The sequence below is a fragment of the Lipophrys pholis genome (assembly GCF_963383615.2).
Source record: "Lipophrys pholis genome assembly, chromosome: 20".
Lineage (NCBI taxonomy): Eukaryota > Metazoa > Chordata > Actinopteri > Blenniiformes > Blenniidae > Lipophrys > Lipophrys pholis.
The window spans coordinates 21,985,841-22,004,694 of NC_137648.1; the positions used below are offsets into that span (position 1 = coordinate 21,985,841).

The window sequence follows — 18,854 nt, forward strand, 5'->3', positions numbered from 1 at the left end:
CAGTCATGGAGCAGTACGAGCACCCAATCACGGAGCAGTACGAGTGTCCAATCACGGAGCAGTACGAGTGTCCAATGCCGGAGCAGTACGAGTGTCCAATCACGGAGCAGTACGAGCGTCCAATCACGGAGCAGTACGAGCGTCCAATCACGGAGCAGTACGAGCGTCCAATCAGAGAGCAGTACGAGCGTCCAATCACGGAGCAGTCCGAGCGTCCAATCACGGAGCAGTACGAGCGTCCAGTCAGAGAGCAGTACGAGCGTCCAATCACGGAGCAGTACGAGCGTCCAATCAGAGAGCATACAAAATTTCTCGGAATTTTCTCGTTCATTGTTATTGTTGGTCTTTTCAAAGTGTTTACTACCATCATAGTACATTTCTTATGTGGACGATCAGACAAAAATGATGGTTACATGAAACAACGTTGTCGTGTGGCGAAGCCTTACAGTCGACAGTCACCGTAATAACAATCCAACTTGGTGGTTTTATTTTGACAGTCACTGTAATAACAATCCAACTTGGTGGTTTTATTTTGACAGTCACCGTAATAACAATCCAACTTGGTGGTTTTATTTTGACAGTCACCGTAATAACAATCCAACTTGGTGGTTTTATTTTGACAGTCACCGTAATAACAATCCAACTTGGTGGTTTTATTTTGACAGTGTCAGTGGTGTCTCTGAGATTGGACCGTCCTCTTTACCTGTCCAGGTGAGCCCCAGGCTCCACCCCCAGCTCTAACCATGCTGCAGCAGTCCCAGCCGTCCTCCAGTACCCTGCAGCTGGTCGCCAACGACATGACTGACATCATGGACCGGCTGGACGCCCGCGACCTCGACCTCGGGGACGGAGACTACGACACCACCGACACTGTGGCCTCAAGTACTCGCCGTCTCACGCCTCACTTCCTGCCTGTCCACCTGTGTGCGTGTGTGTGTGTCTCACTGTGTGTGTCTTCCACAGTGGAGCGTCTGCCGTTCACGGTCATCTACAACACGGTCAGCTTCAAAGACGCCGGCGGCAGTGTCTACCTGTCCTGCCCCATCACCGCCAAGATCCTGGAGGTGGAGCGCTTCACCGCGGCTCAGGACCGCTTCAACGTCACGCACGAGAGGAGCGTCAACAAGGTGCTCGCACCGCCACTCGCTCTCTTTTAGGTGCCACGCTGAGTCAGCGGTCCCACGCGGCGCTGTTAGCATCGATACAGCTCCAAGTTAAAAACTACACTTTAGCATTACCATTAGCATTAGCTGCCCCGTCAGTGATGACATTTCACCGAGTTGTGAACTTTGCGCAGAGAATCATGGCTCATCAGCTGTTTCAACTTTTACTGTGGCGGCAAAACATCCCACCAGCATCGCATTAGCATCGCAGCTGCTAACGCGATGCTATCTTCCATTATCACACATTAGCATCACAGATATTGTGAATGTGATCATAATAGTTTCATTTTGTGTGTGTGTGTGTGTGTGCGTGTCTGTGTCTGTGTCTGTGTCCGCGTGCGTCTGTGTGTGCGTGTGCGTGTGCGTGTGCGTGTGTGTGCGTGTGCGTGTGTGTGCGTGTGCGTGTGTGCGTTGCAGTCCATGCCTGCGGTGTATAAGATCGAGATGAAGCACGGTGAGTTCACCTGGCTGGTGAAGAAGAAGGAGAAACACTTCCTGGACCTTCACCGAGACCTGAGGACCTACAAGACCTTCATGAAGCTGCCACTGCCCACACGCAGGTACACACACACACACACACACACACACACACACACACACACACACACACACACACACACACACACACACACACACACACACACACACACACACACACACACACACACACACACACACACGTCACAACACGCTACAAATGACCACAATACTGTTAAAAGAATGATCAGATCCATCAACTGTACTTTAAAAGGTCTTCTTGATAATAAATCATTAAAACAGTTTGATCTTTGCAGACGATTCAGTGTTTTATTTACGAACTCGGTCTATTCCACATTTACTCTATTACTCGGACAATGAGTTACTTTACAAAACTACATCCAGTGAATTGAGTTTTTCTGAGTTATTTCTCTTACATAGACTGACATCTGTTTCCGGGGCGATACGTTGTGTTTCCACGGTTTCTGCTGCGTGTTTTCCTGGGAATTGAACCGAGAACCTTTGTGTGTGTTGCTCTGCAGCCACACGGTGAAGAGGCAGACGGCCTCCAGAGGTGAAGCCCGGCAGATGCCCAACCTGCCGCGAGGCGGTGGCGACGAGTTGGAGAGGGAAGGACAGGTCTCCAGTCGAAGAGTGAGTCCCTGAGCGCTGACTGCAGGGTTAATATCACTGTGCAGTGAGTCCCTGAGCGCTGACTGCAGGGTTAACTGTGTGTGTGTGTGTGTGTGTGTGTGTGTGTGTGTGTGTGTGTGTGTGTGTGTGTGTGTGTGTGTGTGTGTGTGTGTGTGTGTGTGTGTGTGTGTGTGTGTGTGTGTGTGTGTGTGTGTGTGTGTGTGTGTGTGTGTGTGTGTGTGTGTGTGTGTGTGTGTGTGTGTGTGTGTGTGTGTGTGTGTGTGTGTGTGTGTGTGTGTGTGTTCAGAAACAACTGGAGGACTACCTGAACAACCTGCTGACGATGCCGATGTACAGGAACTACCACGGCACGGTGAGGAGGAGTGACCATGGTAACCAGTGTGTGGTAATCACACACTGGTTACCATGGTAATCACACACTGGTTACCATGGTAATCACGCATTGGTTACCATGGTAATCACACACTGGTACCATGGTAATACCCCAATTACACACTGGTTACATAGTAATTAACTGTTAATATTCTGATGAACTGTTATTAGTAGTTTGGTAATACCAGATTCTTCAGAAGTACCAAAGTAATTGAGTATATTTGCAGAGTATTGCAGTACCTTTGGTTGTTGATGGTGAACTTGGTTAAAGTTTTAAACAAATGCAGCCACAGTGTGTAAACCGTGTGTTTGTAGTCCTCCTGGAGTGTAACTGTATCTGTACTCTGGTACTGTGGTGGTTTCAGACGGAGTTCATTGATTCCAGTCAGCTGTCCTTCATCCACGACCTCGGACCCAAAGGCCTGTAAGACACCGCAGGACCCTCAGGGGCCACAACACACCTGAGACCCAATGTTTGTTTGTTTGTTCAAGTGTTTGTTTGTTTAGGTGTTTTGTTTGTTTGTTAATAAGTTCACGTGTTTCTGCTCTCTCAGGGAGGGAATGATTCTGAAACGATCCGGCGGCCATCGAATCCCCGGCATGAACTGCTGCGGACGCAGCAAGATGTGTTACCGCTGGTCTAAACGGTGAGAGAGCCGCACGCACGCACACACACACACACACACACACACACACACACACACACACACACACACACACACACACACACACACACACACTGACTGCAGGGTTACCTGTGTGGGTGCAGCTGGCTGGTGGTGAAGGACTCGTTCCTGCTCTACATGAAGCCAGACTCTGGTTCCATCTCCTTCGTGATGCTGTTTGATAAAGAGTTCGACATCAAGGTGGATTCCAGAGAAACAGAGACCAAACATGGCGTCCGAGTCGACAGTCTGTCCAGGTGTGTAACAGATCCTCCCTTTAACCCTGTTACTGTAACACGTTGGCCCTGTTACTGTAACACTTTAACCTTGTTACTGTAACACTTTAACCTTGTTACTGTAACACTTTAGCCCTGTTACTGTAACACTTTAGCCCTGTTCCTGTAACACGTTGGCCCTGTTACTGTAACACTTTAGCCTTGTTACTGTAACATGTTAGCCCTGTTCCTGTAACGCGTTGGCCCTGTTACTGTAACACTTTAACCCTGTTCCTGTAACACGTTGGCCCTGTTACTGTAACACTTTAGCCCTGTTCCTGTAACACTTTAACCCTGTTACTGTAACATGTTAGCCCTGTTACTGTAACACGTTAGCCCTGTTCCTGTAACACTTTAACCCTGTTACTGTAACATGTTAGCCCTGTTACTGTAACACTTTAGCCTTGTTACTGTAACATGTTAGCCCTGTTCCTGTAACGCGTTGGCCCTGTTACTGTAACACTTTAACCCTGTTCCTGTAACACGTTGGCCCTGTTACTGTAACACGTTGGCCCTGTTACTGTAACACTTTAACCCTGTTACTGTAACATGTTAGCCCTGTTACTGTAACACTTTAGCCTGTAACACTTTAGCCCTGTTACTGTTGCTGTGGATCTGGTCCTGCTGTGTCCAGGTCTTAGACCAGGTCTGAGTCCAGGTCTTAGACCAGGTCCAGTCTGAAGTGGTTCTGGTCCTGTGTCCAGGTCTCTGGTATTGAAGTGCACCAGCTACCGTAACGCCCGCTGGTGGGGTCAATCCATCGAGGGCTTCGTCCAGAAACACGGCTCCGCCTTCCTCAAAGACCACCGCTTCGGATCCTTTGCCCGGGAGGAGGTCAACATCCCCGCCAAGTGGTAACCACGACAACCTGCCGTCTTTCACAGTGTGCTCATTCAGGCCAAGCAGCCAGTGAACGCATCACAGCTCTAATATTTGAAGATGGAAGCTTCACTTTGTTAAATATTCATTCATCGCACTTCTGCTTATTAATGTGGTGAGATCAGATCCTCCAGCAGCAGGCCGAGCAGCTCGTCTAGACGAGAGGCGCTCCAGCTGGCGGGGTGTGTGTGTGTGTGTGTGTGTGTGTGTGTGTGTGTGTGTGTGTGTGTGTGTGTGTGTGTGTGTGTGTGTGTGTGTGTGTGTGTGTGTGTGTGTGTGTGTGTGTGTGTGTGTGTGTGTGTGTGTGTGTGTGTGTGTGTGTGTGTGTGTGTGTGTGTGTGTGTGTGTGTGTGTGTGTGTCGGTCCTCACAAAGGTAGAAGTGTGAGTGTGTGTCTCGCTGGAGTAACCCGACACAAAGAGGAGGGAAAGTGAGACTCACCTGCCCATCACCTGTCGTCCTGCCGGGCAACACTATACTGTCTGAGTGTGTGAGTGTGTAGGTGTGTGTGTGGGGGGGGACATCCCTCTGTCACTAAGAAGCCTGCTGCAGTAGACCAAAGACTGAATCAGTGAATATTAATGTGATCAGATAGAAAGGTGCAGAAAAGTCCAATGATGGTGCTAATTTACCATAAAAGAACAGGAAATGTCATAAATATGCAACAGAATGCAGAAAAGAACTATTAAATAATGCAGAATATAAAAACCAGAAGAAAAATGCCATCATGTGATGCGGAATGTACAAAAAATAACAAAACAGGAAAATAACCCAAAAATATGCAAAATGGAAAGTATAAAATTAGTGTATGTAAATAAACTGTGTGTTTTAAACTGTACTCTCTCTGTGTGTGTGTGTGTGTGTGTGTGTGTGTGTGTGTGTGTGTGTGTGTGTGTGTGTGTGTGTGTGTGTGTGTGTGTGTGTGTGTGTGTGTGTGTGTGTGTGTGTGTGTGTGTGTGTGTGTGTGTGTGTGTGTGTGTGTGTGTGTGTGTGTGTAGGTACGTTAACGGGAAAACCTACATGGAGGACGTGGCCGACGCTCTGGAAGAAGCCAAAGAGGAAATCTTCATCACAGACTGGTGGTACGTGTGTGTGTACGTGTGTGTGTGTGTGTGTGCAGAATGTAACTGATCTGATCAGTTTCACCGCTACCTGCACTCAGACACACACTCTGTTGAAGACAAATTTAAAGTGAAACTTTGTCGGAGAAAAGAAACGGTGTGAAGCAGACTTAAGTTATTTGTTTGTTTGTTTCCAGGCTGAGTCCTGAGATCTTCTTGAAGAGACCCGTCGTCGAGGGCAACCGATGGCGTCTAGACTGGATCCTGAGACGTAAAGCGGTGAGTTCTTCAGCTCGCTTCCCGTGACAAACCTCGACTTCAGCTCATGTTTTTACCTCCACGTTATTGTTGTTGTTTCCATAGCAACAAGGAGTGCGAGTCTTTGTGATGCTCTATAAGGAGGTGGAGTTAGCGCTGGGCATCAACTCCGGCTACAGCAAGAGGACGCTGCTGCACCTCCACCCCAACATCAAGGCTAGTACCTGGAGGAAAAACCACGTACACTGACCACGTACACTGACCACGTATTAAACCACATACCCTGATCACATACGAAACCGCGTACACTGACCACGTACAAAATCACCTACACTGACCTCGTACAAAATCACGTACACTGACCTCGTATTAAATCACGTACACTGACCTCGTATTAAACCTCGTACACTGACGTACACTCCGGCGTTTCCCTCCGTCAGGTGATGCGTCACCCCAACCACGTCTCCTCCGCCGTCTACCTCTGGGCACATCATGAGAAGATCATCGTCATCGACCAATCGGTGGCCTTCGTGGGCGGGATCGACCTGGCGTATGGTCGCTGGGACGACCGGGAGCACCGGCTGACTGACGTGGGGAGCGTGACGCTGTCTCACCTGGAGCAGGTCTTGTGTACACACACACACACACACACACACACACACACACACACACACACACACACACACACACACACACACACATCCTCTACATCACTGTCCCTCAGTAGCGATGACTTCCTGTTTCCTGTTCCTGCCTCTCAGGATACCACTGCCGCGCCGCCCTCGGCCAGCGGTGGCGCCGGCACCAGCGTCTCCCGGAGCAACGGGAAGGCGGTGTTCACGGTGACGGACTCGGGGGACCAGCCCAAGCTGAAGAGTCAGGGCCGGATGAGGAGGGCCAGGAAGAGCTTCAAGAGGCACCTGCAGAAACACGGACTGGCCAGCATGAACAGCGACAGCGACAGCGACCTGGAGCCCGACGACAGTGAGTCCACCACCTGCTGACCCACCTGGTCTCTAGTCCGGAGACTGACCCTGGTCTCTGGTCTGGAGGCAGGAACAGCGTCAGACACTCAGACAACCAGTCTTGAAACAGACCAGTTGGATTACAGTTGTCAGATAACCCAGCTCAGAAACCTGAGAGGAACCAGTGGGAACCCAGTTTAGAAAGCTTCAGTGAAACCAGGTCCAAACCAGTTAGAAACCTGGTCAAAACCAATTAGAAACCTGGTCCAAACCAGTTAGAAACCAGGTCAAAACCAATTAGAAACCTGGTCAAAACCAATTCGAAACCTGGTCAAAACCAATTAGAAACCTGGTCAAAACCAATTAGAAACCTGGTCCAAACCAGTTAGAAACCAGGTCAAAACCAAATAGAAACCTGGTCCAAACCAGTTAGAAACCAGGTCAAAACCAATTAGAAACCTGGTCAAAACCAGTTAGAAACCTGGTCAAAACCAATTAGAAACCAATTAGAAACCTGGTCCAAACCAGTTAGAAACCAGGTCAAAACCAATTAGAAACCTGGTCAAAACCAATTCGAAACCTGGTCAAAACCAGTTAGAAACCTGGTCAAAACCAATTAGAAACCTGGTCCAAACCAGTTAGAAACCTGGTCAAAACCAATTAGAAACCTGGTCCAAACCAGTTAGAAACCAGGTCAAAACCAATTAGAAACCTGGTCAAAACCAATTCGAAACCTGGTCAAAACCAGTTAGAAACCTGGTCAAAACCAGTTAGAAACCTGGTCCAAACCAGTTAGAAACCAGGTCAAAACCAATTAGAAACCTGGTCAAAACCAGTTAGAAACCAGGTCAAAACCAGTTAGAAACCAGGTCAAAACCAATTAGAAACCAGGTCAAAACCAGTTAGAAACCAGGTCAAAACCAGTTAGAAACCAGGTCAAAACCAATTAGAAACCAGGTCAAAACCAGTTAGAAACCTGGTCCAAACCAGTTAGAAACCAGGTCAAAACCAATTAGAAACCTGGTCCAAACCAGTTAGAAACCTGGTCCAAACCAGTTAGAAACCTGGTCCAAACCAGTTAGAAACCAGGTCAAAACCAATTAGAAACCTGGTCCAAACCAGTTAGAAACCAGGTCAAAACCAGTTAGAAACCTGGTCCAAACCAGTTAGAAACCTGGTCCAAACCAGTTAGAAACCAGGTCAAAACCAGTTAGAAACCAGGTCAAAACCAGTTAGAAACCTGGTCCAAACCAGTTAGAAACCTGGTCCAAACCAGTTAGAAACCAGGTCAAAACCAATTAGAAACCTGGTCCAAACCAGTTAGAAACCTGGTCCAAACCAATTAGAAACCTGGTCCAAACCAGTTAGAAACCAGGTCAAAACCAATTAGAAACCTGGTCCAAACCAGTTAGAAACCTGGTCCAAACCAGTTAGAAACCAGGTCAAAACCAATTAGAAACCTGGTCCAAACCAGTTAGAAACCTGGTCCAAACCAATTAGAAACCTGGTCCAAACCAATTAGAAACCTGGTCCAAACCAGTCCCAAACCAGTTAGAAACCAGGTCAAAACCAATTAGAAACCTGGTCCAAACCAGTTAGAAACCTGGTCCAAACCAGTTAGAAACCAGGTCAAAACCAATTAGAAACCTGGTCCAAACCAGTTAGAAACCTGGTCCAAACCAGTTAGAAACCTGGTCCAAACCAGTTAGAAACCAGGTCAAAACCAGTTAGAAACCTGGTCCAAACCAGTTAGAAACCTGGTCCAAACCAGTTAGAAACCAGGTCAAAACCAATTAGAAACCTGGTCCAAACCAGTTAGAAACCTGGTCCAAACCAGTTAGAAACCAGGTCAAAACCAATTAGAAACCTGGTCCAAACCAGTTAGAAACCAGGTCAAAACCAATTAGAAACCTGGTCCAAACCAGTTAGAAACCTGGTCCAAACCAATTAGAAACCTGGTCCAAACCAGTTAGAAACCTGGTCCAAACCAATTAGAAACCTGGTCCAAACCAATTAGAAACCTGGTCCAAACCAATCTCAAACCAGGTCCAAACCAGTAAGAAACCAGTTAAACAGTCTAAACTCCAGAATGAAACTTGAAATCTGATTCACGGAGGAATGTTTTCATTATTATTCATGTTTGATTTCTCCAGAGTTTGTTTCACAGTATTTCAAAGTGTTTCTGGTACGTTGAGGTAAACCTGGTTTGATGTTCGACGTTAGAAATCGAGATCTGGACTTCCGGTGACGTCATGACCGAAGAAACAGCCGGAATCCTTGGAAAGACTCAAAAACTGTCCATCAGAGCCCACATTTCTCGCTCTAAATAGACGTGAGCCGTTACTAAAGATGTCTACAACTTGAAGACAAACTGAAACAAAAATAAGAGCGCTAAAAAAGACCGCAAAGACGACCCCGCTGACGAGGACGCCTTGGACATGAGCGAGCCTGAAGACAACATGGCGCCGATTCAGAAAAGAACACATGGCTGCTTCTAAAGATACCAAGGCTGCTTTGACCAGAAGGATGTGATTGACCGTACGGATCAGCTTGAAAAGCAAATGACCGACGTGCAGCAGAGGGTGAGCGACAACGAGGAGAGGCTCCAACGCCATGAGAGAGCTATCCACCGTTTGCTGTATCGTGATGTCAAACTATCTGCTCGGTGTGAGGCGCTTGAGTCGAGGGCAAGACGAAACAATCTGCACATATATGGAATAAAAGAGGGCGAAGAAAAACCCCCGACATGATTCCCTTGATAACCGGAATGCGCCGTACTTCACTGAAGCTGCCAGCGGACGTGGAGCTGGGTATTGAGAGGGCGCACCGATCCCTGACCACAAAACCAAAAGAGTCTGCACCCCCCCCAGATCGATTACGTTTCTGGACCACGAGTGAAGGAACAGACGCTTCGAACGGCGTGGGACAGTCCCGGGGTCATGCACCAGGGCCAGAGAACATTCCTGGACCAGGACGACGCCGCAGAGGTGCAGAAGAAACGTAAACAAGTGCGGGAGGCTATCGAACAAGTCGAAGAGAAGACGATCACGGCGGTGTCACCACTCCCGGCCCAACTGAAGCTCTACTACGACCACGTTAAGGTGGATGAACGGGAGAACAACGCATGCGCCACTGCATCCAGAGGCGCCACCGGCGACGCAGCGCTGGACATCACCGATCTGCAAACGTTTTGTGCGAGATGACGAAAAATAAAAGACTGAGAAGTGGACCGCTGCAGCAGAAATGTGCACAAAGTTTAATTACGCTGCTGAAGTTTACCGATAGGGCGAGTTATCCTCAACATATACTTTACCACGACGCCGTGGGACTTTCCCCCGCCAAAGGGGAGGAGAGACGACTTTTTGTATTTGTTTTATTTTGTTTTATCAGGGTTTGTGAGAGCCACCATGAATGCTGCCCCCTGCTGCAGGACAGTTGCTACTACACTGTGTTGAACGTCACGCCCCTCCGTCTCCATAGTAACGGCCCTTAAGGTGGACTGGTTTGTTCCTCCAAAATCTGGGAGTCCATGTCAACGCTGTTTTGAAAGATCCATAGAAAAAACAACTGTTTGTACTTGTAGGTACATTCCGTTTGATGTGTGTGTATGAGAAAGCGATGAGGTGCTGCTTTATCACTGTTAAATCTTAATGGGAACGTTGACTGTTGCTACGTATAATGTCCATGGCTTAAATCAGCCGACAAAAAGGGAAAAAATAAAACTCGGCCAGTTAAAGAAATTACAAAGCTCCATTGCATTACTTCAAGAAACTCACTGAAGTGAGCTTGAACACAAACAACATAGACGAGAATGAGAAAACCAAACTTCTTGTGCTTCATTTGGGAGGAAAAAAGAGGGGCGGCTATTTTAACCAGTAAATCTTCAACAGAAAAGGTAATCAGGGATACATTTGGGGGGTTTGTAAAGGTACTTGGCCGATCAGGAGGCGAGGAAGTGTCTTATTGTAAACCTGTACGCTCCAAACGAATATGATGAAAACGTTTTAAAGAGAATGCCAACGGAATAATTATATTTGGGGGAGATTTTAATACTGTACAAGATATTAGACCGAACCCCATCGACAGTGGACCCGCAAAATAGAAAAACACAGAACTGGGACTGGGGGTCCATGGGGAGGTAAGAATCCAAGTTAGAAAGATTTCACCTTTTTCTCTAACGTCCATAAAAACTATACAAGGAGAGTTTTACTTTTTTTTTTTAGCGTCTCTCAGCAACATTTGTACAAAGTAAGTGACAAACTAGAAACACTAAGTGACCATGCACCTGTGGTTTTGCACCTTGACCTGAACAAGGAGGACGTCTTTAGATATTGGAGGGCGGATGTTTCGTCGTTCACCAATACTGCAGTGGTTGTAGTACAAATGTTGGTAGAACGCCTGGAGATAAATGGAGACGTGGATCCACCCCTCTTGTTTAGTGCAGCTGAAGCTGTGAGAGGAAATGATTCAAATATCCTCGAGATTAAAGGAACAACGCTTCGCCAATCGTGAAAAGTAAACAAAGTTATTAGAAATTGAACATAAACATTTGGGATCGAATAAAACTAAAAGGATTAGATCAAACTAAAGTCCACCGGCTGCATCTTAAGGAAGTATTACTGGAACTCAATGAAATGACGAGAGTTGAGGAACAGCATATTTCACCAGCCGAACTTCTGTGAACAGAAGAAATTCAGAGGTTCTTTAACACCATGAATGTGATAGTCTGTCCTTCCACTCCACAAGTGCCCGTTTCCTCTCACACTGAGTGCAATCATTTATTAAAATATTCTGTCCATAAAGTCAGTGGAACCGAGATCCCCCGTCATCTCTCCTCTCCCTGCAGCCGCGCCAGCGTCTCAGTTTTAAACTCTTTTTCCGTCTCCGAGGAGGAAGTTACAGGCCTGATGACCAAAATGAAGTATTGCTATGGCCCCTTTGGTTTTCTCCCTCCATCCGTGTTCTGTAATGTTTTTAAATCAACTGGTCCCTCCATTGTTCATGTAATAAATCTCTCCCTCTCTACCGCCTCTGTTCCTACACTTGTTAAGCAGCTATAATCCAGCCTCTTCTGGAAGAAACCCCAATCTGGACCCTTCATATGAACGATAGGCCAAATCTCAAACTGCAGTTAGTCTCTAAAATACTAGAAAAGGTAGTAGCCACGCAGCTTCCATCTGCTCTTCAGGTACATGGTATGTTTGACCCGTTCCAATCTGGCTTCTGTAAACTCCTCAGAATCTGTTCTGACTAAAGTCACCGAGGACCTTCTGAAGATGATGGGAAATACTCTGTACTAGTACCTCTGCACCTTGACACTGTGGATCACAGTACTCTGACACTGTGGATCACAGTATTCTGACACTGTGGATCACAGTACTCTGACACTGTGGATCACAGTACTCTGACACTGTGGATCACAGTATTCTGACACCGTGGATCACAGTACTCTGACACTGTGGATCACAGTATTCTGACACCGTGGATCACAGTATTCTGACACTGTGGATCACAGTATTTCGACACCGTGGATCACAGTATTCTGACACCGTGAATCACAGTATTCTGACACTGGATCACAGTACTCTGACACTGTGGATCACAGTATTTCGACACCGTGGATCACAGTATTCTGACACCGTGGATCACAGTATTCTGACACTGGATCACAATACTCTGACACCGTGGATCACAGTATTTCGACACCGTGGATCACAGTACTCTGACACCGTGGATCACAGTATTCTGACACTGGATCACAGTACTCTGACACTGTGGATCACAGTATTTCGACACCGTGGATCACAGTATTCTGACACTGGATCACAGTATTCTGACACTGTGGATCACAGTATTCTGACACTGTGGATCACAGTATTCTGACACAAAAAAACAGGAAACTACATCCTTATGTCTTGACATTGTAATGCTGGCTTTCTATTTTATGGATACAAGAAGTAATGTACAACGTACCTATGTTCTATCTGATAGATACTACTGGATTTTTCTTTTTTGTTGTATTTGACCTGTTTTGTAGATTTCTAATAAAAAAGATCCCAAAATATATAAATATATAAATATATATATATATATCGATCTATAGCATCAGAGTTGCAGGATGAAAGCCGGCGGCTCTCGCCTGATAGGTGCCGTCGGCTCGTGGCCCCGCCCCCTTTTGACAGGCGTTCTGTGGGCGTGTGCTCAGGTTGGTCGAACAGTGTCAGCAGCCAGCGAGCGCTGATCCCCGGCACGCCGGCAGAGCTGACGGCGGCCGCTCTGTGCCCGGCCGGTGAGTCGGCGCGAGCCTTCCGTTTCCCAGCATGCTCAGCGGTGGACTCTCTGACCTTTGACCCTGCGGGAGCAAAGGTCTGGCTGACAAGTGTTTGTGCTTCTTAAAAACCACAAGGTGATGGTTTTTAACGGCTTCTCAGTTCTTCAAGCCGTTGATGTGTTGCGACTGTTCCGATGGTGTTCTGACTGTATGCCGACTGTGTTCCGACTGTTGTTCTTCCGTCTTCCAAAGACAGAACACAGTTGGAACACGACAAAGGTTGTTTGTCAAAACCGACTCGCCTGAATAGAAGAATTTGAAAACACAATTTCTCTGAACTCCTGTTTGTTGTTGCATGTTTGAACTCTTCACCTGGGTGTCATCTTTTTTTTTTTTTCATCTGACCGGTCTTCACACTCTGACCTCTCAGACTGAAGGGTCACATCACTCTGTGTGTGTGTGTGTGTGCGCAGGGAACCAGTCGGTCCGCAGTCTGCGTACTGGAGTAGGGGAGCTGTTTGGAAACGCTCGCTTCTGGCACGGGAAGGATTACTGCAACTTCGTCCACAAAGACTGGATCCAGCTGGAAAAAACCCTTCGATGGTAATCACCTGCTCACTTTTCACCCCCTCATCCTCCTCACTCTACCTCACCCTCCTCACCCCCCCCCTCCCCCCCCCCGCCTCACTCTGCCTCACCTTCCTTACCCCCCCCCCCTCCAGATTTCATAGACAGACATACAACTCCCAGAATGCCTTGGCACGACATCGCCTCGGTGGTTCATGGGAAGGCGGCGCGAGACGTTGCTCGACACTTCATCCAGAGGTGGAACTTCACAAAGGTCAGAGGTCACGCCGCCCCACATGGAAACACCACAACAATGACTCAGAGCGACACACACCAGTTCACAATCTCGACGTTTTGACTTGAGGACTCGACACACAGACGACCATGTCGCTGGTCTCCTGTCCTCCTGGTTCTGAGTTTCTCCCTGATGTTTGTCTCCCCCAGCTGGTGAAACCAAAGTACCGCGCTCTGTCCTACCCCTACCTGCTGCCCAAGTCTCACACCACAGCTGGAGAGCAGCGCTACCTGGTCCCCGGCAGTGTGACGGCCAAAGTCCAGGTCTGGTTCTGCCTGTTTCTGCCTGTTTCTGTCTGTCCCTGTCTTCACGTTGTCCTTCATTTCGTCCTCTCTCAGATCCTGCGCTCTGCCTGCGACTGGTCAGCCGGCATCAAATACCATGAGGAGTCGATCCACAACGCCTACGTCCACGCCATCCAGAACAGTCAGCACTTCATCTACATCGAGGTACTGGAGACACACACACACACACACACACACACACACACACACACACACACACACACACACACACACACACACACACACACACACACACACACACACACACACCTTCAGTGTGAAGCTGAACTCTAGTGTGTGTGTGTGTGTGTGTGTGTGTGTGTGTGTGTGTGTGTGTGTGTGTGTGTGTTCAGAATCAGTTCTTCATCAGCTGTGCAGACAACAGACACGTTTTCAACAGAATTGGAGACACGATCACTGAGCGCATCATCAAGGCATACAGGTAACACACACACACACACACACACACACACACACACACACACACACACACACACACACACAGCTTGCTTTTTATTCTTGACTTTAGCCTCAATCAACGCTCAGTTTACTGTTCTCATTGTAAAGTCATTTTATTTATTCGTTTATTTTGTTATTGTGTGTGTGTGTGTGTGTGTGTGTGTGTGTGTGTGTGTGTGTGTGTGTGTGTGTGTGTGTGTTCAGGGAGGGGAAACGGTACAGAGTGTACGTGGTGACGCCCCTCCTGCCGGGCTTCGAAGGAGACATCAACACGGGGGGAGGCAGCGCCATCCAGGCCATCATGCACTTTAACTACAGGTGTGTGTGTGTGTGTGTGTGTGTGTGTGTGTGTGTGTGTGTGTGTGTGTGTGTGTGTGTGTGTGTGTGTGTGTGTGTGTGTGTGTGTGTGTGTGTGTGTGTGTGTGTGTGTGTTGCTCATCCTCTTCCTGTCCCTTTGCAGGACGATGAACCGAGGGGATCACTCCATCATCTCTCGGCTGAAGAAAGAGAGTGAGTCCACCGGGGGGCGCTGCAGCTTCCTGCTCGGTGAGTCGATGGTTTGAAGAAAACAGGTGTTCAGCTGAACGCTCTGGTGTGTTTCAGTGGGGGATCAGTGGATGAACTTCATCTCCATCGCCGGCCTGCGGACTCACGCCGAGCTGGAGGGGAAACTCGTCACCGAGCTCATCTACGTCCACAGCAAGATGCTGATCGCCGACGACAACACCGTCATCATCGGTAAACGCCACTCACACCCAGTCGCCGATGAGGCATCGCCCGGCTGCGGCCTCCGTGACGGTGTCAGTGACATGCATTGTTTTTGAGTCTTCGCTACAGAACAGTACAGAACTTTACCAATGGGAGTACACAGACGACCACGGTCACATGACCAGGACCAGCGCTTCCGCTGTCTGGACTCCGGCCGTTTCCAAAAAGCTGTGTTTTCAGTGACTACGAGCCCCGTTGCCGTGGAAACGAGTCCTCAGTTCACACAGATTATCAAACTAGTTTTAAAATCGAGCCATGGAGATAGTGACCGTCATATTTTTAAATTTTTCTGTTTACAGACGTTTATCTTCTCGTGTTTTAATGAGAATCTCACGTGAATTCTTGTGTTGTGAACACATGAATGAACAGTGTGAAGACATTCATTTTCAAAATTAGGGTCAAAGGTCAAGCTCTCGGTCACAAAAAGATATTTTCCTCACAACACGGCCAACTTTAATCCGACTGATGCCAAAATGTTCTGTTTTATTTCCCGATCCTCTGATATGATGCAGTGACATCATCACCCTGGTTAGTGGCTGGGGGTCAAAGGTCAGGGGGGGGGGGGGGGGGGGTCACATGGAAATTGTAAAATGTTTGTACATCAGTGACAACATGAAGTAATTCAAACGACCATGACAGATGATGGAAGGACTGGTGGATCAAATAACCTGGTAATCCTTTGGTTTCCATGGTGACAGATGTGGTGTTGGCGAAGGTCTGCGCTCTACCGAGTGTAGCTCTAGTTCGATCTGTGAAGACCAACAAGAGGAAGTCAGATAAAGAAGTAGAGGAGCAGAACTTGTGTAATTAACCCTAACCCCCCCCCCCCCCCCCCCCCCCCCCCCCCCCATCCCCCCCGGCTGTTCCAGGCTCTGCCAACATCAACGATCGCAGCATGCTGGGGAAGCGCGACAGCGAGGTGGCGGTGATCGTGGAGGACTCTGAGACGGTACCGGCAGTGATGGACGGGCAGCCGTACCAGGCGGGGAAATACGCCCTCCAGCTCCGCCTGCACTGCTTCAAGTATGACCGCGTGTTAATTCACCCACGGCGCGGACTGACGGGGAGGGCGAGCGTCCTCTCCACCTGAAGACGTTCCTCAGTCTGTGGGTTCTGACGTTCTCCTCGTCTGCTCCGCAGGATGATCCTCGGAGCGTTCGGCGACACGTCCATCAACGTGTCCGATCCGGTCAGCGACCAGTTCTACAAAGAGGTGTGGATGGCGACCTGCGCCCGCAACGCCTCCATCTACCAGAAGGTCGGTGCCGACGAGCTGCAACATTTCATTCTTCTCTCTTCCTGGGTTTTGGTTCTGGACTAGTTGGCCTGCTGATTCAATCCAGACCGGACCGCCGGGCATAGTCCAGCTGATCAGTCCACCATGCAACACCTCTACACCTCCAACCCCCCCACACCTCTACACCTCCAACCCCCCACACCTCTACACCTCCAACCCCCCTACACCTCCACCCTCCCACCCTCCCACCCCACCAACACCTCCACCCCTCCAACTCAACAACTCCAGCCCAACACAAAGTCTGGGTGTAAAGTCTGACCTGTTTTCTTCACTATGAACAATGCAGGAGTTCCTCAGGACTCGACTCTCGGTCCTCTTTTATTTCCAATCTTGATGTGGTCAAATTTGCCACAGTTATGTTGTTTGGAAAAGTTTCCACTGTAAACTGTTGTTACGTTGGTTCTTGTAACGTGGTTCTGCTCCTGCAGGTGTTCCGGTGCCTCCCGTCCAGCGACGTGCGGAGCATCCAGGAGCTGGAGGGCTTCCTGGCCAAAGCGGGCCTGGACCGGGAGGACCCGGCCCGGGCTCATGAGGAGCTGAAGAAGATCCGTGGCTTCCTGGTCCAGTTCCCTCTTCAGTTCCTGTCTGAACAGAACCTACTGCCCCCCATCGGCTCCAAGGAGGCCATGGTGCCCATGGAGGTCTGGACCTGAGGCCTGGGGTCCCTGGAGGTCTGGACCTGAGGCCTGGGGTCCCTGGAGGTCTGGACCTGAGGCCTGGGGTCCCTGGAGGTCTGGACCTGAGGCCCTGAACTATCAAACCAAACCACACTGGTATCTGTCAGCGGCCCATCCTCGCAGTGACGGGTACCAGGGTTTTTTCACCCCAGATTTCGACTTCCAGGGAACACACACACACACACACACACACACACACACACACAGATTTGCATGTTTGTAACAATATCAGTGTCTGCATGACTTTGTGTTTGTGTGTCTATAGTAAAATGTGTGTGTGTGTTTGTGTGTACTGATCTGTGTGTTCATGAGTTTTATGTGTCTATGATGAGAGTTGTGTGTGTGGAGGAGTCTCACCTTCACACACGTCACAGACAGAAATCTGTGTATGTAACAATCTCATTGCGGACACACAAATCTTGTTGCGCTCACAAAATCAACACACACCTCCATTACAAATCTAATCACTCAATTCAAGACAGTGTGTGTGTGTGTGTGTGTGTGTGTGTGTGTGTGTGTGTGTGTGTGTGTGTGTGTGTGTGTGTGTGTGTGTGTGTGTGTGTGTGTGTGTGTGTGTGTGTGTGTGTGTGTGTGTGTGTGTGTGTGTGTGTGACCTGCAGACATTTAGCCATGTCCTCCTGTAAGTCTGATCTCGGGGCTATAAAACCCACAATGAATTCCTACTGGATGAAGTTTCAGTTTAAAGAAGAATAATGAAGAATAAAGTCTCATTTCTCTGCAGATTTTGAGACTTCGACAGAAACTTTAAAGACTTTTGAGGCTGTGAATGAAAGATTGTCCCGGGTCAGAACCCAGAAGCCCCGTCCTGCTGGTACGAACGGTCACAACGTGCCGACTCTGCCTTTCTGGAAGCGTCTGAGCCCGACCGCTGCGTTCCACCGGAGGACACTCTTCCTGTCCCGTCAAGCCGTTACCATGACAACACTATGCAAGAGAGTCCTGCCTGACAGACACTAAAGTGGAGGAGGAGCTGGATGCTCCGCTCCTCTCTTCACTTCTTTTATGTTCTTTTGTTGGTTTTTATTATTTATGTCATTCTAGTGAAGTAAAGTGCCAAAGACGACAGAACGTTTCCTCTCGTGCTGCGTTCAGCCTTAAGTGACCCGTTTGATACTCGGGTCTGATTCATTCCCTCGTTTCTTCGTGATGCTGAGAGTTCGTTTACACTAAATATTAATTCTTCACACATGGCGTGAGAAAAACCGCAGGAAGGAAAGCTTTTTGTGCTTCAGACCGATGCACGATCACTTTACGATTTCACTGCGTCACGACAAAAACCTAACTTTCCATTGTCGTGCTTGAGAAGCTGCAGTCGGGTAGGTTCACCACCAGGGGGCAGCAGATTAAAAACAAACTCTACGAATGGTGTCACTTTATAAAGTTGTCGTTTCTGAATCTGTTGTCAGTTTTTTTCGTTATTAAAGTCTGTGCGGTGTCCGGAGTGTTG

General features: G+C 48.4%; 1 protein-coding gene across 1 annotated transcript in view; it reads left to right on the forward strand.

The window, feature by feature from the left end:
• pld1b (phospholipase D1b) overlaps positions 1-17,454 on the forward strand; it is a 28,398-nt gene extending 10,944 nt beyond the window's left edge. Inside the window, 26 exon segments of the mRNA XM_080489263.1 lie at positions 712-882; positions 964-1,127; positions 1,581-1,723; positions 2,183-2,294; positions 2,581-2,646; positions 3,032-3,090; positions 3,221-3,313; positions 3,436-3,588; positions 4,311-4,460; positions 5,483-5,566; positions 5,743-5,824; positions 5,909-6,019; positions 6,244-6,426; positions 6,565-6,787; positions 13,513-13,628; positions 13,630-13,642; positions 13,762-13,880; positions 14,051-14,164; positions 14,240-14,350; positions 14,539-14,627; positions 14,849-14,962; positions 15,105-15,154; positions 15,248-15,382; positions 16,282-16,435; positions 16,553-16,670; positions 17,138-17,454. Of these exon segments, the coding sequence (XP_080345389.1) occupies positions 744-882; positions 964-1,127; positions 1,581-1,723; positions 2,183-2,294; positions 2,581-2,646; positions 3,032-3,090; positions 3,221-3,313; positions 3,436-3,588; positions 4,311-4,460; positions 5,483-5,566; positions 5,743-5,824; positions 5,909-6,019; positions 6,244-6,426; positions 6,565-6,787; positions 13,513-13,628; positions 13,630-13,642; positions 13,762-13,880; positions 14,051-14,164; positions 14,240-14,350; positions 14,539-14,627; positions 14,849-14,962; positions 15,105-15,154; positions 15,248-15,382; positions 16,282-16,435; positions 16,553-16,670; positions 17,138-17,362 (3,120 nt within the window). The 5' untranslated portion in view covers positions 712-743 and the 3' untranslated portion in view covers positions 17,363-17,454.
• The last annotated feature ends 1,400 nt before the right edge of the window (positions 17,455-18,854 follow it).